This window comes from Moschus berezovskii, chromosome 8 (assembly GCF_049115385.1).
Source record: "Moschus berezovskii isolate FMDL1 chromosome 8, NW_MosBer_1.0, whole genome shotgun sequence".
Lineage (NCBI taxonomy): Eukaryota > Metazoa > Chordata > Mammalia > Artiodactyla > Moschidae > Moschus > Moschus berezovskii.
Window position 1 is genome coordinate 15,598,920 of NC_142467.1, and position 22,992 is coordinate 15,621,911.

At 40.6% G+C, this 22,992-nt stretch overlaps 2 protein-coding genes and 1 pseudogene across 3 annotated transcripts in view; 1 reads left to right on the forward strand and 2 right to left on the reverse strand.

Annotated features, from left to right (window-relative positions):
- Positions 1–2,507, reverse strand: part of RHOBTB3 (Rho related BTB domain containing 3) — an 84,756-nt gene extending 82,249 nt beyond the window's left edge. Inside the window, exons 1-2 of the mRNA XM_088839287.1 lie at positions 2,402–2,507; positions 1,644–1,980 (exon numbers count right to left, since the gene is read on the reverse strand). Coding sequence (XP_088695413.1) covers positions 1,644–1,980; positions 2,402–2,507 — 443 coding nt within the window. The remainder of the gene's footprint in view (positions 1–1,643; positions 1,981–2,401) is intronic.
- Positions 2,508–7,007: 4,500 nt separating this feature from the next.
- The window catches only part of SPATA9 (spermatogenesis associated 9), a 38,131-nt gene continuing 22,146 nt past the window's right edge, over positions 7,008–22,992 (forward strand). Inside the window, exons 1-2 of one of the 2 annotated variants that reach the window (XM_088838457.1) lie at positions 7,008–13,205; positions 13,324–13,412. In XM_088838457.1, coding sequence (XP_088694583.1) covers positions 13,052–13,205; positions 13,324–13,412 — 243 coding nt within the window. In that variant the 5' untranslated portion in view covers positions 7,008–13,051. The remainder of the gene's footprint in view (positions 13,206–13,323; positions 13,413–22,992) is intronic. The other variant, XM_088838458.1, reaches the window with a different exon arrangement.
- Positions 9,548–9,923, reverse strand: LOC148777023 (ATP synthase F(0) complex subunit k, mitochondrial pseudogene; annotated as a pseudogene).

Genomic DNA, 22,992 nt, shown 5'->3' on the forward strand with positions numbered 1-22,992 from the left:
TATTTCTTGGGCTCCAAAATCACTGCAAATGGTGACTAACACCATGAAATTAAAAGACGCTTGCTCCTTGGAAGAAAAGCTATGACAAACGTAGACGGCATATTAAAAAGCAGAGACATCACTTTGCTGACAAAGGTCCATATAATCAAAACTTTGGTTTTTCCAGTAGTTGTGTATGGATGTGAGAGTTCGACTATAAAGAAGGTTGAGCGCCAGAGAACTGATGCTTTTGAACTGTGGTGTTGGAGAAGACTCTTGAGAGTCCCGTGGACCGCAAGATCCAACCAGTCCATCCTAAAGGAGATCAGTCCTGATTATTCGTTGGAAGGACTGATGCTGAAACTGAAGCTCCAATACTTTGGCCACCTGATACCAAGAGCTGACTCGTTTGAAAAGATTGAAGAAAGATTGAAGGCAGGATGAGAAGGGGGCGACAGAGGATGAGATGGTTGGAGGGCATCACCGACTCAATGGACATGAGTTTGAGCAAACTCTGGGAAATAGTGAAGGACAGGGAGGCCTCAGTCAGTTCAGTCACTCAGTCATGTCCTACTCTTTGTGACCCTATGGACTGCAGCACGCCTCATTTCCCTGCACTAAGTGCCTTAATTTTTGGCTTTGATCCTGGGACAGTTAAGAGTTACCAAAATATGTAATGACTATCAGTGATAATGTAGGACAGTTGCTAGGGTCAGACACTCACAAAGTTTTGAAGATCTCTATTTCAACTCCTTCACTTTACTGATGAATAAATTTGAGCTGAGGGGTTAAGTGATGGTAGTTGCAGGTGGTCAGATCAGGCCTGACACTAATATCCCGGGGTCTCTTGACTTTTGCTGCTGCTGCTGCTAAGTCACTTCAGTCGTGTCCGACTCTGTGTGACCCCATAGGCGGAAGCCCAACAGGCTCCCCCGTCCCTGGGATTCTCTTGACTTTTAGGATTCCTGTATTCACATCACATCGTGTTACCACATTATTTTTTATGATTTTTCCAAAATTATTATTGGTGTGATTTAACAAAAAAACTCGATACTTCAGGTGGGGGAATGGATTAAGGGTGAAGAAACCTCTGAAAAATAAAGGTTACTGAGTTGACAAAATTTGAAAAGGTGTTAGCTTTGGGGATTAAATCTTTCTTCTGATACTGTTGCTAGGCTTCCTCCCTAAAAACCACCATCCCTTTTCTTTGACATTTCAAAGAAATATCTGGCAGGACCCCTATCCCTTGGGCCTGCAGTTTTCGTCACAAATGAAGTCAAACACATTCACCAGCATTTGCTCTTCTCCACCAGCAGGTCCAAACACCTGGGCCTGAGTGTCTGGGATTTTAGGCAGAAGAGCAGTCCTCTGGGATGGCACTCAGCCCCGAAGGGCATGCAAAGTTGGGGGAGGAATAAGGTCTTGGAGGAGAGGCCAAGACAACCTCTGCTAGCTGCTTGTGCCATATCCGGCCCTGGGTGGGCTACCTTTGCACAGGCCCTGAGGACTGGAACTCCCAACTCCAGGAGTTCTAGAACCTCCTGGAGGCTGGCAACTGGACTCTGTCCCAGGTTTCCTCATCCCAGGCCTGGCTTCGCTCCGATGTGTGGATATCATACGTCGCGGCACGTGCTGCGGGAACCAGTCCACAGGTCTCCCATCACAGACGTGGAAGGGCACGCAGGCAGGAATTGGGGTGCCCCTTTGCAGCTGAAGCCACGGCTGTGGCCTGGAGGCCAGGGAGGGCTCCAAAGGGCTGCTGCAGTAGTGTCTGCACGCCCGGAAGGGTGGGCGGCCTCCACCGGGCACCTGGCCTGCAGGTGGTCGAGGGGCACCGGGAGCCGCACAGCCCCGTGTGGAGCCTGCCCTTCCAGGAGAGCCGGTCCAGTTGAGGACAGCTCTCAGCGCGGTGGCCACGGACCTGCGACTCATCGAGAGCGGTCCTGTTGATGATGGAGAGAGAAAGGGATCTTTCTTCTTCATACTGGGCAAGGATGGAAACTGAACCAAGACAGTGTGAGTTACGAATTACACCGTGAGCCTGAAGGTAAACTCTCAGCAGAATAAAGGTGAAAGTGAAAAAGTGGCTCAGTAGTGTCCGACTCTTTGCGACCCCATGGACTGTAGAGTCCATGGAATTCTCCAGGCCAGAATACTGGGGTGGGTAGCCTTTCCCTTCTGCAGGGGATCTTCCCAACCCAGGGATCGAACCCAAGTCTTCCGCATTGCGGGCAGATTCTTTCCCAGCTGAGCCACCAGGGAAACCCAAGAATACTGGAGGGTGAAGCCTATCCGTTCTCCAGCGGATCTTCCAGACCCAGGGATTGAATCAGGGTCTCCTGCATTGCAGGCTGATTCTTTACCAACTGAGCTGTCAGGGAGGCCCTACAGAATAAAGGTGCTGAGTTAAAAAAAAACAAACGTTCTGATTTTGCCCCAGAGATGAAGCAATAACTATATGAAGGGGCGTATGCCCTCGACTTCGTTGCTGTTCGCTGTCTCACAGGCACGCTCCCTTGACGGTCCATGAAGTGGCGGCCAGGTCTTCTCAGCTGATGCAGGGCTCAGTTTCTCTTGTGATAGTGCAGTATAGTGCAGTATAGTGCAGTATAGTACAGTATAGTGCAGTATAGTACAGTATAGTGCAGTATAGTGCAGTATAGTGCAGTGTAGTGCAGTGTAGTGCAGTGTAGTGCAGTGTAGTGCAGTATAGTGCAGTATAGTGCAGTATAGTGCAGTGTAGTGCAGTGTAGTGCAGTGTAGTGCAGTGTAGTGCAGTGTAGTGCAGTGTAGTGCAGTGTAGTACAGTATAATGCAGTGTAGTGCAGTGTAGTGCAGTGTAGTGCAGTGTAGTGCAGTGTAGTGCAGTGTAGTGCAGTATAGTACAGTATAGTGCAGTATAGTACAGGGTAGTGCAGTGTAGTGCAGTGTAGTGCAGTGTAGTGCAGTGTAGTGCAGTGTAGTGCAGTATAGTACAGTATAGTGCAGTATAGTGCAGTATAGTGCAGTATAGTGCAGTGTAGTGCAGTGTAGTGCAGTGTAGTGCAGTGTAGTGCAGTGTAGTGCAGTGTAGTGCAGTGTAGTGCAGTGTAGTACAGTGTAGTACAGTATAATGCAGTGTAGTGCAGTGTAGTGCAGTGTAGTGCAGTGTAGTGCAGTGTAGTGCAGTGTAGTGCAGTATAGTACAGGATAGTGCAGTATAGTGCAGTGTAGTGCAGTGTAGTGCAGTGTAGTGCAGTGTAGTGCAGTGTAGTGCAGTATAGTACAGTATAGTGCAGTGTAGTGCAGTGTAGTGCAGTGTAGTGCAGTGTAGTACAGTATAGTGCAGTATAGTACAGTATAGTGCAGTATAGTACAGGATAGTGCAGTATAGTACAGTATAGTGCAGTGTAGTGCAGTGTAGTGCAGTGTAGTGCAGTGTAGTGCAGTGTAGTGCAGTGTAGTGCAGTGTAGTGCAGTATAGTACAGTATAGTGCAGTATAGTACAGGATAGTGCAGTGTAGTGCAGTGTAGTGCAGTGTAGTGCAGTGTAGTGCAGTGTAGTGCAGTATAGTACAGGAATTACCGCATGGGATGACCGCATGCATTTGCTGGGTCTTCTCCTACTGTAATACAAGCTCTATGACAGCGGCAATCCCACCTGTTCTACTTACCACTGCCCCCAGGTTCTTGCACAGTGTCTGACGTGTTTACCAAACAAAAGCTTTTCAGACTTTGGCCTCCCAGAATTGACACCCTTTCTCACGCTTGCATAGAGACTTTGTGTTACTGCTTTTTTAATATTTTATTGTAATTGTCTTCGAAACTGTTTTATATTACCTGCGATGAGGACTTTTCTTCATTTTTGTGTCCCAGGTCCCTGGTATACAGTGGGCACTCAGATTTTGATTGAAAAAGTGAAAGCTGTCCATCATAGAATTTCCGATCATATGAATCTTTTTCTGAACTTCTGAGACCATCTTGGACTACCCTGGTGACTCAGATGGTAAAGTCTGCCAACAATGAGGGAGACCCGGGTTCGATCCCTGGGTCGGGTGGATCCTCTGAAGAAGGAAATGGCAACTCACTCCAGTACTCTTGCCTGGAAAATCCCACAGACAGAGGAGCACGATAGGCTACAGTCCATGGGGTCACAAAGAGTCGGACAAGACTGAGCGACCTCACTTTCACTTTTCACTTGAGACCATCTTAGAGTATTTCTCCTATTGTTATTGTCTTCTTTTTCTTTCTGCTCTTGAAAGTCACTCACGCCAACTAAGAGAAGCAGTATGTTGGAGAAGAGAATTCAAAATGTTGAAAACAGAATCTAGACAAGAGTCTTTGCTCTGCCACTTCCTTGGTGGGGATACTTTTAAAATTCCGCAGAGCTTGATTTATCAAGGAGGTACAGAGATAAAGAATCTGCCTGCCAATGCGGGAGATATCAGAGATGCAGGTTCAATTTTGGCTTGGAAAGATTCCCTGGAGTAGGAAGTGGCCACCCATTCCAGTGTTCTCACCTGAAAAATTCCATGGACAGAGAAACCTCGTGGGCTACATAATATGGGGTTGGAAGAGTGACACAGCTGAGCATTTGAGTACACACACAGATAGACATAGTAGAACTTATGTATGGCCCACAAAATCATTCTGTTTTCTATTTTTAAGTAGAATCTGAAGAAATAATCTGGCTTTACTACATCCTTTGAAAGAAAAACAAAGGTTGCTTTTCCAATCTTTTAACTGCCTAGATAATGCATTTTAGATATGTTTACTTTGGGGTTTTATCAACTTGTTTGTGTGAAAATTGAGTACTAACTGCAGACTGATGGTGATGGTTTAGTCACTAAGTAACGTCTGACTCTTGTGACCCCATGGGCTATAGCCCACCAGGCTCCTCTGTCCATGGGATTCACCAGGCAAGAATGCCAGAGCAGGTTGCCATTTCCTTCTCCAGGGGATCTTCCCAACCCAGGGATCGAATCCAGGTCTCCCACATTGCAAGAGGATTTTTTCCCAGCTGAGCCACAAGGAAAGGCCAAGAATTCTGGAGTGGGTAGCTTATCCCTTCTCCAGCGGATCTTCCCGATCCAGGAATCAAACCCAGGTCACCTGCATTGCAGGCAGATTCTTTACCAACTGAGCTATGAGGGAAGCCACCAACTACAAACTGGGCAGATGCAATTTAAGTCACTGGTCGAGGAGACTTCATTTCAAACTAAAGGGCATTGTTATTATAATTATTGTCTACAGTCTTCATAGTTGAGGACTGTAGGCAATTTATTATACTTTAAATTTGTAAGAATTATTTTTGTACAAGGTACCTTAGATATACTTAAGAGGATTAGCTGGTGCTGACTGAACACCAGTGTTGTCTCGTAACACATTTAGATAAATTTTCACATGGTGAATTATATCTTGTCTGGGCTCAGCTCTAAAGAAATGTCATCAACTTGCTGTAGATGTGTTGGGTCAAAGAAAAAGTGGAATGCATCCATTAGTGTTTTAATTTTTAGTGCAGGACAGTTTTCTTTTTTATACCTATGAATTACATGGCATGACCAAGTTTTTTTTTTTATCTTGTTTGAATATTATTGCTTTGACCAGGGAGATCTGCTTAAGCATCTAGGCAATTAAGCTGTACATTCTGTGACTACAGGGGAAGGGACCAAAATACAAAGTCTGTATTTTTAGTCATACCTGGCAGACATTACAACATGAAGTAGATGAATCTGAGACTCCAACCAAAGGCCAAAAAAATATGTGGACAATGGATACTTAAATGTGTTTAATATTGCTTTTCCTGAAAGGCTTAAATTTTAGGTTGCCTATTTCCAAGGTGAAGATGTCTATCAGAAGCTACATAGCTACTCAAAAACTCTTATTTGCAATTACGTCTACAGATTTGATGAGGAAGCTGTAAGAAAAGATTTTGGTCTAAAACATAGATTTATAACATAACTTTTCTCAGGCTAAAATAAGATCTTTTCAATCAGAAGAATATTTTACCTTATATGTAGTTACTTTTTACAAGTGTTATATAGAATACAGTTGTGAAACATTCACTTCAAAATTGAGCAATTTGCTATTGAAAGAAATGGCTTTTTTTGGTCCATCAGTTCAGTTCAGTTCAGTTCAGTCGCTCAGTCGTGTCCGACTCTCCGCGACCCCATGAATCACAGCATGCCAGGCCTCCCTGTCCATCACCAACTCCTGGAGTTCACTCAAACTCATGTCCATCGAATTGGTGATGCCATCCAGCCATTTCATTCTCTGTTGTCCCCGTCTCCTCCCACCCCCAATCCCTCCTAGCATCAGACTCTTTTCCAGTGAGTCAACTCGTCACATGAGGTGGCCAAAGTATTGGAGTTTCAGCTTTAGGGTCAGTCCTTCCAATGAACACCCAGGACTGATCTCCTTTAGAATGGACTGGTTGGATCTCCTTGAAGTCCAAGGGACTCTCAAGAGTCTTCTCCAGCACCACAGTTCAAAAAGCATCAATTCTTCAGCAATCAGATAGCAAATTGTTCGATTCTGTTCCACTGGATGTGAGTTCCAGTAGAGCAACTGTTTTCATCTATTTTATTCACTACACTATCACATAATAGTTGTTTATTTAATATTTAATGACTGAAGGACATACCCTTACCATTATTACTGGAATAACCTTCAGTTCAGTTCAGTTCAGTTCAGTCGCTCAGTCGTGTCTGACTCTTTGCGACCCCATGAATCACAGCATGCCAGGCCTCCCTGTCCATCACCAACTCCCGGAGTTCACTCAAACTCATGTCCATCGAGTCGGTGATGCCATCCAACCATCTCATTCTCTGTCGTCCCCTTCTCCTCCTGCCCCCAATCCTTTCCAGCATCAGAGTCTTTTCCAGTGAGTCAACTTGTCGCATGAGGTGGCCAAAGTATTGGAGTTTCAGCTTTAGCATCAGTCCTTCCAATAAACACCTAGGACTGATCTCCTTTAGAATGGACTGGTTGGATCTCCTTGCAGTCCAAGGGACTCTCAAGAGTCTTCTCCAGCACCACAGTTCAAAGCATCAATTCTTCGGCGATCAGTTTTCTTCACAGTCCAACTCTCACATCCATACATGACCACGGGAAAAACCATAGCCTTGACTAGACGGACCTTTGTTGGCAAAGTAATGTCTCTGCTTTTTAACATACTATCTAGGTTGGTCATAACTTTCCTTCCAAGGAGTAAGCGTCTTTTAATTTCATGGCTGCAATCATCATCCACAGTGATTTTGGAGCCCCCAAAAATAAAGTCTGACACTGTTTCCACTGTTTCCCCATCTATTTTCCGTGAAGTGATGAGACCAGATGCCATGATCTTTGTTTTCTGAATGTTGAGCTTTAAGCCAACTTTTTCACTCTCCTCTTTCACTTTCAAGAGGCTGTTTAGTTCTTCTTCACTTTCTGCTATAGGGTGGTGTCATCTGCATATCTAAGGTTCTTGATATTTCTCCCGGCAATCTTGATTCCAGCTTGTGCTTCATCCAGCCCAGCGTTTCTCATGATGTACTCTGCATATAAGTTAAATAAGCAGGGTGACAATATACAGCTTTGACGTACTCCTTTTCCTATTTGGAACCAGTCTGCTGTTCCATGTCCAGTTCTAACTGTTGCTTCCTGACTTGCATACACATTTCTCAAGAGGCAGGTTAGGTGGTCTGGTATTCCCATCTCTTTAAGAATTTTCTACAGTTTATTGTTATCCTCCTCATGCTGCTGCTGCTGCTAAGTCGCTTCAGTCATGTCCGATTCTGTGCGACGCCATAGACGGCAGCCCACCAGGCTCCCCCATCCCTGGGATTCTCCAGGCAAGAATACTGGAGTGGGTTGCCATTTCCTTCTCCAATGCATGAAAGTGAAAAGTGAAAGTGAAGTCGCTCAGTCGTGTCCGACTCTTCGCAACCCCATGGACTGCAGCCTACCAGGCTCCTCCACCCATGGGATTTTCCAGGCAAGAGTACTGGAGTAGGGTGCCATTGCCTTCTCCGATCCTCCTCATAGAGCCCCAATAATCTTCAAAAAGCTTTCTTCCTTTCTGGCCTGAGATCTCCCTGCTTCATCTTGTATTTCTGCTGATGCAGACTGCTATCAGGTATTTCTTCAAAGAGTCTTGGTTCCTAGTAGGAGGGTGGGGTATTTTAAAGCCTAGAATCTGAGTGTTAGATGTGCTGTTTTCTACTGGAGGGGGGGCAGTGTTTCTAACTGTACTGCTAGAAAAAAGGTATTTTTAAAAATCTTGAGTTTATAATGAACTTGTCAATTCTGTTTGTCATTATGGTGTTCTTTGATTTTTTTTTAATTGCAGAGTTTTACTGTATTGCACTAAAGGAGCAGCAGCATGGTTATACAGTGCTCTCATTCCATTTTGAAAATCTAAACTACTTTCAAATTCTTAAGACTACCTTTACCACCAGATTAGAACATTAAGTATAATAACCAATTTCTTAATAAGTAAAGTCTCACAAATTAAAACACATTTAAAATAGCTTTAAATGCATTCTTCACATGTAAGTCAGCATATATTTTTGTATCATGTTCACTCATGCTTAAGAATTAAAGCAAGTATATTCCTCTGATGGAAATATGGGAAAGTCTCTCATTTATGCAATATACAGGGATAATATTTCAAGTTGAAGGGAAAAAAGTCTGTCTTACTTTTTTAATGTATCCATATATAATCACCTACATGATAGATAAAGAAACCTATGAAGTTTCCCAAAAGATACGTATTTTCAGTTCATCCAAAGCACCTGATCATCTACAACTAATTTATAACTAAATGGGATTTCAATAAAACAAAAGTGAGCCCTATGAGTTCCTGTAAACAAAAGCTTCCAATGGACTAAGGACAGGAAATCATTAACGCAATTGTTCCAAGGATTATGGTTGTTCCTTAAGGTACTTACCTGGTGGCTCAGATGGTAAAGCGTCTGCCTACAATGAGGGAGACCTAGGTTCAATCCCTTGGTTGGGAAGACCCTCTGGAGAAGGAAATGGCACCCCACTCCAGTATCCTTGTCTGGAAAATCCCATGGACAGAGAAGCCTGGTAGGCTACAGTCCATGGGGTCGCAAAGAGTCAGACACGACTGAGCGACTTCACTTTCACTTTCCTTCACTTTAAGGAGTACAAGTTCAAACCTGTCAATACCAGAGGTGTCATTTTATATTAATTTACACATAATTCCATTTCTTTATCAGAGTATAATATATGAAAAGGGCTTCCCTGGTGGCTCAGAGGGTAAGGAATCCACCTGCAGTGGAGGAGACCTGGGTTCAATCCCTGGATTGGGAAGATCCCCTGGAGAAGGGAAAGGCAACCCACCCCAGTATACTTGCCTAGAGAATTCCATGGGCAGAGGAGCCTTGCAGACTATTATAGTCCATGGGGTCGCAAAGAGTCAGACACAACTGAGTGACTCACACAGACACACACACACACAGACACACACAGACTTTTTTTCCAGTTTCATAATTTATTATACAAATTGAGTATCACATGATGAGTTCACATTAGCTTCTTCAAGCATGGGAACTTAACAGATAATGTACTGTTCACAATCTGTTTATGTTGCTTTTACAGCTGGAGTTTTTTAAGACCTTAACTTGAAGTCTAAGAATATCAAAACAATACCTCTGTATGTGGCCAGCACACAATTCATTCTCGCTGCCAGGGTGTAACAGTTGAAATATTTTTTGATACCAGTGAAATGGAACTAGGCATCAGTTTCTGGACCCCCATGATTTCAGTCTTCCAAAAGGCTCAAACTCCACGGCCTGTGTCCTTCACAGGAAACCACTGCCCCCTCAGTCCCTCTGGAAGATTCCACCTCCCCCTCACACAGTCAATCATTAACACGGACTTTGTTAATGATTAAAATTTTCATCCTGCCCAAGACATAAGTAACAAATTGCAGGAGGATTCTTTACCTGCTGAACCATAAGGGGAATCCCATTAAGGACATATTTTTGTAAAACTTAAAAGCATTATCACGTATTGGGAGTATAAACTTGAACCAACCAAAGACCCTGAGCTCATGAAGTTTATATTGTGATGTAGGAAACAGACAGCAGGAAATCTGACCTTCCCAGTTTCCTATCGTCTAACCAACCTCAGAAGTTCCTAAGCTGTATGGCAATACTGTTGTTGCTAATTCTGCCCTCTGCGTGGCCTATCATTTTACTGGAACCATCTGAAGACTTCCATCAGGCTTTCCAGGTCTGCTTCATATTAATGGTACGCAACTGGAATTGTAGAATATAGTTATTAAATCATTTTAAAGGAGAAGCAAAATGTGTGTGTATGTATATATGTATATATATAAATACCTTTGAAAATCTGTATTTACAAGATATGAGCAGGTATTTATTTTTCATGTTAAAAAGATGATTACTGGTGGGGATGTAAACTGATAGTGACATAGCCAATACGGAGAACAGTGTGGAAGTTCCTTTAAAAAGTAAAACTAGAACTACCATATGATCCAGAAATCCCACTGCTGGCATATACCCAGAGAAAACCATAATTCAAAACTATACCGGATTCCAGTGCTTACTGCAGCACTGTTTATAATAGCCAGGATATGGAAGCAACCTAAATGTCCATCAACAGAGAAATCAATAAGGAATATGTGGTACAGATATACAATGGAATACTACTCAGCCAAAAAAGGAATGAAATTGTCTCATTTACAGAGACGTGGATGGACTGAGAGACTGTCTTACAGACTGAAGTAAGTCAGAGAGATAAAAACAGATATCATGCAGATATCATAACATTAACACATACATGTGGAATCTAGAAAAATGGTATAGATAATCTTATTTGCAAAGCAGAAATAGACACACAGAGATAAAGACACAGACATTGTATGAGGGAAGGGGGTGGTGATGGGATGATTTGGGAGATCAAGACTGACACATATATACTATGTATAAAATAGATAATTAATTAGAGCCCACTAATTAGTATAGTGCAGAGAAATCTACTTGGTGTTCCGTGGTGACCTAAATGGAAAGGAAATCCCAAAAAAGGGATATATATACACACATATGGCTGATTCACTTTGTCATATAGTAGAAATTGACACAGCAGTGTAAAGCAACTATATTCCAATAAAAAAGAGGATATTGTTAGACTAAAAGTCAAACATTTGCAGTCACTCTAAAAAAAGGTGATCTTTTACCTTACAGGAGGATTTATCTAGGGTTAGTCATTATACTTTTAAGGACTAAAGTTCCCTTAGTACATTTCAAATAATTCAGTTTACAATCATCCTATTTACATACAAGCTACCTCAAAATTGTAATTCAAATTTTTAAGTATGGAATACTCAATCATGAGTTGTAAATAACAACGAATAACTACAGATAGCCACTGACTTTATTTCACCTAACTTTGTCTATAGTAATGTAATATATGTAAGGATATAGGCATAAAGTATCATTAAATAAAGCCCCAAATATTAAATATTATCAGACATGGTCACGAATGTAAGTAACGAAAGATGGGATTTTTTTTTTTTTAACTTATCACCCTGTCTTTTTCCATCGTTTCCTTTGCGGGGAGAAGGCCATTGAGAAAGAAAAGATGAAAAGAATTTCATCAGCATAACTAACAACAGAGTCAGGTAAGCTTGGAGTATGGGAAATATTAACATGATATGTTTTCCTATAGATTTTTAAAATTTTTACAGGATGCCTTGGAGGGTGAGAATGGATGAAAAGAAAATTAGGTGAAACAATTGGGAGCTCAGACATTGAGGATGGTAGATGGAAAAAAGAATTCGGGAGTTGATGGGAGAGAGAAGGTCCTAAGGGGTGTTGCTCTGGTAGACTCCGATAGCCAGGTGTCTTAATAGTGCCAATAAAGGGTTTCTTTTTCGTGTAGACTCCCAGTTCATGTCTTCATCATTGTCTAATAATATTTTCTTTCTGGCAGTAGATTTCACTTTCCAAATGGTAAGGGTGTAGTTCTCTTTAGCGTCAGCTCTTTGGTGGAGGGAAGCAGGTGCTGTTCAGGGGCAGAGAGGTGGTTATGCTGTGATGAGAGTGTTCTCAGACAGGTGAGGAGCAAGGGCTGGGTGAAACCTGGCGGTCTGGCCGGCATCACAAGCCAGAAGGATCCTCCGATGATCATTTCTCTTTTCCCGGTAGTTCCCTTACACAGACCTCCAGCTGCCAGTTTTATGCTTGCTGAAGAAACCCATCTAGCTACAGCTAAATACAAAGGCTTCAAATTAAAATGGATTTGAGTTAACCAACTAGCTCATCCACACTAAAATATAACCTCTTTGCGACCCTGTGGACTGTAGCCTGCCAGGCTCCTCTGTCCATGGCATTCTCCAGGCAAGAATACCGGAGTGGGTTGCCATGCCCTCCTCCAGGGGATCTTCCCAACTCAGGGGTCGAACCCGTGTCTCTTTTAGTCGACCTTCATTGGCAGGCGGGTTCTTTACCACTGGTTCCCCCTGGGAGGCTCCAAATATAATCAAGTCTGCATGACATGCAATGCTTTCCAGCTTTGACAAGGGGAAAATAATGGTTGTCTGAAGTGGGAAAGTACTCGAAGGGACAAGGATGAAGAAAACAAAAAGGTGAGATTTTAAAGAAGGTAAACCAAAGACTTCATGGTTTTGCCTTGGTCTGACCTAGTGATCCTCATTTGGGTGAAGGAAAAACAGCCTGTGCAGAAGTCTCTTTCTGAGTTAACTGCTGGTGTTTCTTTTCCGCTTGGCATCAAAGGTGAAGCATTTCTTTTAAAGTGTATGCCAACTCTTTCCAAAGGGAGCTTTGTTCTCAGATGATCCAATAATTGAAGTATCACTGCAGAAATTGAGACAAAATTCAATTCCTATTGCAGACCTCCTTGGTCTGCTTCATTTTTAAATCTCATTTCTCCTCCCCTTGTGGCTCCAAACACACTCTTCCTCCTCTTAGGCCCAGAGTGATTTCAGAGGATTCTGTAGCAAGTTCCTAGAGGCCCATTGTGCAGTAACAAAGAATTCGGAACTGCAGGTTCTGTCCTCGCTTGCTTCCCTGAGTGGGAAGGCTACCCTCACCCCTCACCAATGGTAGAGGAGGATGGGCAGTGCCCAGGCCTGCAAGCTTGCTGTGAACTAGGAACTCAACATGCCAATCAAACCTATTGGGTGGATCTGTGGGCAGGTGTTGAAGAACTTTTCTGGAAGAAGTACGCACAGTATTCTTGTGAAGGGGATGGGAGTATGGAAACTGGGAGTTAAATCCCCAAGGTGGACCCGGCGTTCCATGTTCTTTTGAATTATATCTAGGATATTTTTGGTTAAGCATATTTTTACCCCCTAACTTCTTTTTGTCTTAGTCGAGGGGATCCAGAAAGTAATCATGGACCTTATAGATGAGTTTAAAGATGAATTCCCTACCATCCTCAGATTATCACAGTCTAATCAGGTAATATGATTTTATAACTTTGAAAAGGATTGTAAAATGTATATTGTATTTTTAGTGTCATACCAATTATTGAATTTGTGATTATGAGATCAGTATTTGAAACTCAGGAAGACATTCCTTTCACCTCAGAAAAACACCACTTCAACTCTGACTCATTGGAAGGAGTCTGTGTAAAGCAGAAAGATTGTGGGCAAGGAAGTGAGGTAGATAGAGGGATTAAGTTTAAGGACAATCACTGTACCATTAGATTGGAAATCTAGAACATTCTTATAGCTACAGTTGCAACCTACTTTACTTAAGATTTGCTTAATGTAAAAATCAGAAAAATACCTAGATATACTTTGACTAAAATCTGTGGTAATTAAGTAAGTGAAGAAATAACTGATAAAAATGATATCACTGGAGAGGTAACTATGGCATGAGTGTGTGTTTTAATATGGCAAGAAAATAGTGATATCAATTTCAACAAAGTATATATGCATATGTTTTAAACATCTGTTCCAAAAAAGGTTTTAGATAAGATATGGGAGTGGAAGGAGCTAGGTAGAGAATCATAAAGACATTTGGTCAGGAAAAGGTAACATTTGTTTAGGGGACACATGTAACCTAATTTACTCAAAAGTACACGACTCTTACTGGAAGAATGGTTTCAGTCATTTTGGCCACAGTCAGAATAGAATGTGTTGTAAAGTTATATGGTGCAGTAACAACCTGCTTATCCAGAAATCAGGCCTTTGGCAATGTCAACATGAGGAACATAAGTCCTGGAAGTAAACAAAAGAGTACTCTGAGTAACACAGTAATCACAGCGTCTGTATCTTTCGTTCCAAGGGAGAGGCCTTAGAGCTACCTTTAACCATTCATTCAGACAGCTGGCATTAGACATTTAATCAATACTTTGCCTGGATCTGGAAGAAGGAATACAGAGATGCCCAAGACAGCATTCCTTCAGTCAGTGAGCTTAATCTAATGGATACAGGGTTATAAACAAGTAATTGCAATGAAATATGGTACAAGGCATATACAATTTAGGGGAAGGAATGACTCTACATACAGCAGTCAGAATAGACTTCATGGAGGAAAGATGCTTAAACTGGGTCTCAAAGGATGAATAGGAGTTTTCAGGGTGAAGAAAGGGATAAGGTAAGTGGGTAGGAACAGGGGGAAAATATTCCAGTGGAAGTACGGGCATGCCAAAAAAGTATGAAATGTTGTATCATGTTAATGCTAATGCTAAATGTTTCCAGAATGTCAAGTAAAGTAGAATAAATGGCATCCCCCTGAGGTCTTAACTTTGGGAAGGAGTGATACTGAAATGTAAGTATCTGGATGCACAGTGGGTAAGATAGCATCTAGATGGTGGTTGGCTAAGTAGGGTTGAATAAGTCTTCAGGCTCTAGTGGGCAAATCAGACTTTGTAACTATATTTTAGTCCTAGGAACGAATTGCTTCCTTTTATTTGTATTCCCGTAGTCTTGGTATAAATTATTTTGAAACATGAGAGACTTTTCTTGGCCATGCTCTGGATTATTAAGGAAAGAGCTGCTTGGTCTAGGAGATAAAATGGTTATGGGCAGCACAGTAGTGGCAGTAATTATTGAGAAAACTTCAAGGTAAAGTCAAGGAAGCCTAAGCCTGGAAAGTCCTATTGTCCTTCCAAGGTGTGCTTCTCCCACCATTGCCAACGTTAGAGAAACTGGGTTTTATTTAATTAAACTGCAACTTTCTTTACAGTTTCCTTCATCTCTTCCTACCCTCTGCATAGCCTCATTATCACTGGAGCCATAAATATGATTTATGGTGAAATAGATATTCTGATCCCCAAAGAACTCTAAGTTCCTATTTCCAACTCACTGAAGCCATTTGCTTAAAAGAACCACACTCCACCGTCGCAAAGAATATGAACATAGTTAAAGTTATTTTATTTCTGATTTACAAAGCACATTGTTCTTTTTCTACCATTTACTCTGACGAATATGTTGCTGAAATTGTCAGGAAGTCTGAGTAGTTAGGGGATATTGTAGTTTGCTTTTCAAAAATAAATTATTCAGAAAACAAGGCTAATATCCTGTCCTTAACTAGATTATTGTTAAAAGTCAGATTGTAAACGTTGTGGATTTTATTTCTAGTATTGTCTGTAGTTCCCAAACATCCTGAAAGGACTGATTTTAAGACGACATAGAGGGCTTTAGTAATTGGACTACATTTTAAATCTCTAAATTTTGTGATTAGTATTTAAATCTTAAAAAAAAAAATTAGGTGCCTATTTAGGAAAAAGTCGTGTTGCTGGCCTGGGGTAAAAAAAAGATTTGATGGGAGTGATGGTAGAGTTTTTATGGAAGAATATACCCAGAATAATGGTTATTAAATAGTTCTTCATGACTAAATATTTTTAAGGACATTGTTTCCACCACCACCCCTCCCCCAGGGCTGGGGAAAGTTAATTTTAGAATTATGGCTTGAGGTTCTGGCCTCTGAGGTCTTGTATTGTCCACTCCCTCCCTTCCAACTAGTCCAGACCCCAAAATCTTCAGTATTCACATCTTTTAGTAAAAAGTAAGTTTTTAAGGTTTACACTTGCAAATTGCAAGTGATTTCTATATGAGGACTTTAAAATACTAAACTTCTAAGTTTGAACAAATAAAAAAATGCAGCTATAATTAGGGAATTAAAATTTTTTGGTTCAAATAATCTTTACTTGGATGAGAGAAATTTTTTATGGTAAATAAGATCAAATTTACTTGTGAAAAGTAGTTATATAACCCCCTTTTTTTGTCATTATCTTGCACTTAACTGTGTCTTGCAAAACTGAGGATTGTAGACAGAGTACATTAGAATCCATGCAAAAACTGGATTTTTACAGCTGTAGATATGTTTTTCTGAACTCTCTCTATGCTTTCTTTTTATTTTTTTTTTAAGCATGTGGTACAAAAAGTGCTGGTGTGACCAAACCAGTTTTATTTGCCCAGTGTGCAGCAAGCCTAATGCTGAGATGCTGAGATTGCAGCAGAGAAGGGGTTTATTCATAAGACAGCCAAGTGAGGAGACAACACATCTCAGATCCATCTCCCCAAAGGCAAGGGGCTTGGGATGTATATGGTGAAGAGTATAGGGTAGTCAGAGGTGCAGGCGAAGGTGTTTGGAGGCAGGAAAAAGGTGAGGTACTGTCTGCTGTCTGTAGGCATATCGGAGTTACATGCTTCTTCACGGGATGCCTGTTGAGAAAATCTTGGTGTTAGCATGATCTGAGGGTGCAGCTTATGGCCCCCTGATGTCAAAAAGTTACCCATTGCACACCCGAGCAGGCCCAGTTGAATGGCCATGTGATCTTGACTAGTTTGAACTGGGAAAGATTAGCTCCGTGTTCCTGAAGCAACCATTACTAGAAAGCCATATGTCAGAGGTGTTATCTATAGGAGGCAGTTAAAGGAGTCTTGTGATACATTTGTCTAAGCCATGTGACACTTGGAAGGTACACAGTTTGCAGAAACAGTTAAGGCACGCTTGATCAGTGAAGACAGATAGATGAAACAGAGGGTGTTTTTTGATTTTTTAAAAACAAGTACTTTCCTGCTCTTCCGTAAGACTAGCTCAAGAACTGTTAGTCTCCAGTTTCTGTTAACCCTACGGGGTACATCTTCAGAGTGGGCTTTTTAACCCCATGGGGCACAGTTTCACTGGGGATGTACCAGTGATGTCTGGAAATTGCTTGTATTGGTATATATTGGGGTTTCTAAGTATAATGCGAGTAGAACTGTAGTTAGAGTGTTCTGTAATTCAGTTGCATTTTTGTCCTTGATGAGTGTTTTTTCTTTATTTTGGTGGAGCGCTATCATTATTGTGAAAGTTGCATAACACATTTTGTACTGAGAACTTCCTGGATGGTTTCTTACTTAATATTTGCTATATTTTCCCAATGTTTCTCAACATTAACTTGCTATATTTTTCATTCATTCATTTGAATGAATACATTTACAGAGCATCTACTGCTTGACAGTCACTATTCCAGGCACTGGCGAAGGATCAGTGAGCCAAACGGATATTAAACACTGCTGCCATAAAACTTACATCCTAAAATAATACGCCCCCAAACTTATATCCTAGTCAAGTATAAGAACAATAAACAAGGAAAATAAACCACGTATTATGTTAATAGTAGATCTTAAGGAGAAGAAAACATAGCCGAGAAGGGGTATGACATGTAAAGGTGGGATGGGAGAACAGTTGATGGGTAGGGTGACCAAGGGGGTCTTAGTGAAAAAGTGATTCTTGAGTTAAGACTTGAAGGAAGTGAGCGAGCAAACCTTGGTGTCCTTGAGGACTAGAATGGCACCGTTAGTTCAGAGTCCCTGAGATTGGGGGTGTACTTAACAAGCTCAACAAGTAATGGAAGAGGGCAAGGGAGAGAAAAGGACGATGAGGCCAGGGAGGTGAAGGAGAGGCAGTCTTTGTAGACCATTGTAGGACTCAGGCGTGCGCACTGAGCATATCGGGAGGCCACTGAAGTGCTTGAGTAGAAAAGCAAGATCGGGTCTGACCCGAGTTTTAATTTTATCTCTCCGGCTGATGTGTCGAGGAACAGAAAGAAAGTCAGTGAGGGTGGAGGCAGAGAGTTCATTGAGGAAGCTAATTTTCAAGCCTGGAGCAAAGACGATAGTGGCGTGTGAACATTAATGGAATGAGTTGTTGGTACTGGGGCTGGTGAGAAGTGGTCAAATTCTGGGACTATTCAAAGAAAGAATTGAATAAGATTTGCTGACAGACGGGTTTCAGAGATGTAGGGTAGTAGAAAGCCGGTGTTACTAGAAGTTGGAGTTCAGAATTAAAACTGCTGATGACAGAAAAATGGGCACCACTGTGGAAAAAAGAAAAGAGGAAAGCAGGATGTGTATTCAAAGAATGGAGTTCAAATAGTGGAATCTGGAGCAGGATCTTTGAATCAATCTGACTGATTCTGAGTTTTTTTGGTAAATGATCTTTAAGTCCCTTTGTTTATCTCTGAGGTGGTGGTGGTGGTTGGGAGTTGGACCTTCTTTTCTGACATTTGGTGGTATGCTCAGATGAGGATGACGAAAAGAATCATCTGGATGTGCATACTTTGCAACAGATTCCAGGATATTGAGGCCGAGGGTCAAAACATTTTAAAAAGAAAAGAGAGAAATGAGGACTTCTTAATTTGGGTTCAACATTTAAATGTACACATGTGGTTTGGTAAGAAAATACATAGCATAGAGAGCAGACAAAAAGGAAAAGTTGGTGCTTCAACGGGGAAGAACCTTTTATTTAAAATTTTCTGTTAGAGCTAATTTAAAAAGTAACTCACTGAAAGTAAGAGTGAATTGGAACCATCAGCATAAACTGGTGACTGTTTTTTTTTTTTTAAAAGAATGTCTCCTTCTGCATTTTAAGAAATTTAAGTAGCCTTTTCTCTGCTGTCAACTTTGTATTCTCAGAACCGTGAAGAACCACTCAACATGCACCCTTGTGCCCAGATTTGGTTTCTAATACTGTTCTTCTTAAAAGCAGTGATGGTCTTCTTGGGAACAAATTGATTCCATGTTTTGTGGCAGGGAAAATAAAAGGAATCAGAAACATTTTGTTGTTAAAAGTAATAATTCTTTCAGTTATCTAGGAAAGTATCAAAATGCCTTTCTTAGGCATTTTAAAATGGAAGCGGAGTCATCAAATTGTAACCATTTAAGCATTAAAGGAAACAAAGATGATATTAATTGGGAAGAGACTGAGTCTGTTGGAAAATGCCGTAAACTCAGGAGGAGACTAAAATGAGAAAGATAACCAAAAGTGCAATAAAGCTTTACTATAATGCACACTTGAATTTTCAAAAATATTGTTTGTAATAAATGCTGTATTTTTGGTCAACACAAATTTTATGAACCTTATAGGAGAATTTTGATTAGTAGATTATCAATTACAAATAGGCTTATTTTTCTACAGAGATTAAAATCTTAGACAGTTTTGTAAAAGAGGAGAAAGTTGAATGAATCTAGTATAATGTTTGGAAGAATGCATCAAGATTGGTTAATCGAAATAAACATGCGAAGTCAGTGAATCCAGGCCAATACAGATCACCAAGATTTTGTAAAGGAACTGACAAAATAAGGACAGGGAAACTACGGAGTGTTAATATTTTGCAGCTGAAAAAATGAAGGCCCCTGAAACACCAATGACCACATAAACAAGGTTTCAGTAATGATGGAACTGCACATATCCCATTTCTGTTTGACCTGGCAATATGGCCCTCACCATCTGATTATAAATTATAATGACAGAAGACACAGTACAGTCAGCTCTCAGTACCAGGGATTCAACAAACCTCTGATTGAAAATATTTAGGAAAAAAAATTCCAGTAAGTTCCAAGAAGCAAAACTTAAGTTTGCTGATTGCAGACAACTGTTTACATAACACATTGTATGAGGTTTTATAAGTAATCTAGAGATGATTTAAAGTATAAAGGAGGATGTGCCTAGGTTATATGCAAATACTGTTTTATATAAAGGACTTAAGCATCCACAGATTTTGAGATGCTTGGGGGTCCTAGAACTAACTAATCCACATGGGATACCGAGGGACAACTGTAAATTGTGATTGGAAGTAAAACCAGACTTTTTCTAGCTGCTCTGCCTTGAGGAGGAGTTGGGAGGAAGAGTCAGTGCAGCAGAGCATGAGGTCACAAGAGATTGAATCTGTTTGTGCAAGAACTTTGGATACTGCAGACCATGTGGTTTCTCTTCAAGGTGTGCTTGTGGCCAGCTTAGATAATATCAAGTGATTGCACCTGTGTAGTCATTGCTCTTGTTCTACCTTCCATATAACTGCTTGTAAGGATTGCTGTGCTTTAAAGAGGCTTGGAATTATAGCAACTGTAGCAGCCCACAGCTTAGCCCATCCTCTACTGTTCTGTTGACTAGGAGGGTTGAGACCACAGGTGGGCTAATGGGACTTTTCGGCAAAGTTAATAGACTAAGCCACAGTAGGACACCAGATGTTGCAGAAATACATCTTCACTGACAGGCTAGAACAGCTGTTGGTTATCTCCAATGGCAAACGCTGAAGAGTAAGAGAAGTACTGAAATTTGATGACGAAAATAGCACTAATAAAATTATGACTGCAGGATAAAAGCTGAGGCATTTAAAATAAAGATACATCATGTTAGCCCTTAAACAAATATGGTGTTTATTGTAGGTCAAAAAATCCAAAAGATGTTTTGAACTTAGATATTTGGACTCAACAAATAAATGAGATTCAAAGTAGCTTCTTTCTGTTATTAACCAACTCTTTCCTCCAAGTTACATACTGAAAAGCCAGAATAGCTTATAAAATTACTTAAATGAATAACGGAAATTATACTTGTCTGTTGCCTGGAATGCAGTCTAACCACATTGTAAGTAATTTCCCTGTGGTTCACTTTCTGCTAGAACAGAGAGCTACATGTCATGTGTTTTAGAAATTCCAGAAGTGTTTTCTGTCAGAATGTTCATAGAAGATTTGAGGTTTTCAGAACTGAAAGTATTGTGAGCTTGTTTAGTATATATGGCTTTTGTTTTATTTTTTAAAAAACTGTACAATGCATAGTGTATGTGTATTACATTTTAACATTAAAAATTTAAATCATACATTTTGTATTATGTATGTATGCTGTATATTATATACAAGGATGTCCATCGACTCTCACCACTTTTATTCGACATAGTTTTGGAAGTCCTAGCCACAGGTATCAGAGAAGAAAAAAATTAAATGAATCCAAATTGGAAAGGAAAAAGTAAAGCTGTCAGTGTTTGCAGTTGACATGATATTATACACAGAGAATCCTAAAGATGCTACCAGAAAACTACTCAAGCTCATCAATGAATTCAGTAAAGCTGCAGGATACAAAATAAATATTTAAAAATCTGCTGCATTTCCATACACTAACAATAGACCATCAGAAACAGAAGTTAAAGAAACAATCCCATTTACCATTGCATCAGAAAGAATAAAATACCTAGGAATAAACCTACCTATGGAGGTAAAAGACCTGTACTTGGAAAAATATAAGACACTAATGAAAGAAATTGAAGACACACAGACAAATGGAGAGATGTGCCATATTCTTGGATTGGAAGAATTAGTATTATTAAAATGATCATTCCACTCAAGCTCAAGGCAACATACAGATTCAACATAATCCCTATCAAAATGCCAATGGAATTTTTTTTCACAGAACTAGAACAAATAATTTTAAAACTTATATGGCAACACAAAAGACCCCAAATAGCCAAAACACTCCTGAGAAAGAAGAACACATGGGAGGAATCATGCTGTCTGACTTCAGACTATACTACAAAGCTATAATAACCAAAACTGTATGGTCCTGGCACAAAAATAGACACTGAGGTCAATGGAACAGAATATAGAGCCTCGAAATAAACCCACACACTTCTGGTTAACTAATCTATGACAAAGGAGGCAAGAATATACAGTGGAGAAAAGATAGTCTCTTCAATAAGCAGTGCTAGGAAAACTGGACAACTACTTATATAAGAATGAAATTAGTGTTCTCTAACACCATGTATTAGCTCTAACACCATGTATTAGCTTCCCTCATAGCTCAGTCGGTAAAGAATCTACCTGCAATGCAGGAGACCTGGGTTTGATTCCTGAGTTGGGAAGATCCCCTGGAGAAGGAAATGGCAATCCACTCCAGTATTCTTGCCTGGAAAATCCCATGGACAGAGGAGCCTGGTGGGCTACAGTCTATGGGGTCAGACACGCAAGAGTCAGACATGACTTAGCGACTAAACCACCACCACCAACACCATGTATAAAAATAAACTCAATATAGATTAGATACCCGAATGCAAGAGTGGGTACTATAAAATTCCTAGAGGAAAACATAGGCAGAACATTCTGACATAATTTACAGCAATATTTTTTTGGGTCCATCTCCTAAGGCAAAGGGAACAAAAGCAAAAGTAAACAAATGGGACCTAATTAAAGTTAAAAGCTTTTGCACAGCAAAGGAAACTATTGGTAAAAGGAAAAGACAACCTACTGGATGGGAAAAGATACTTGTAAATGATGTGACTGATAAGGGGTAATATCCAACATATATAAATAGTTCATGAAATTTAACATTTAAAAAGTCAACAATCTGATTTTAAAAATTGGCAGAAGAACTGAACAGACATTTTTCTAAAGAGGAAATGCAGATTGCTAGCAGGCACATGAAAAGATGTTCATCGTTGCTAATCATCAGGGAAATACAAATTAAAACAACAATGAGATGTCACCTCACACCTGTCAGGATGGCTGTCATCAAAAAGAACACAAATAATGTCGCTGAGGGTGTGAAGAAATAGGAACCCTCCTACACTGTTTTTGGGAATGTAAACTGGTGTAGCCACTGTGGAAAACAGTATGGCAATTTCTCAAAAACTAAAAATAGAACTACCATATGACCCAGCAATTAAACTCCTGAGTATACATCCAAAAAGTTAAAAACACTAGTTCCAAAAGATGCCTGCACCTCAGTGTTCATAGCAGCATTATTTACAGTTGCCAAGATGTGGAAGCACCCT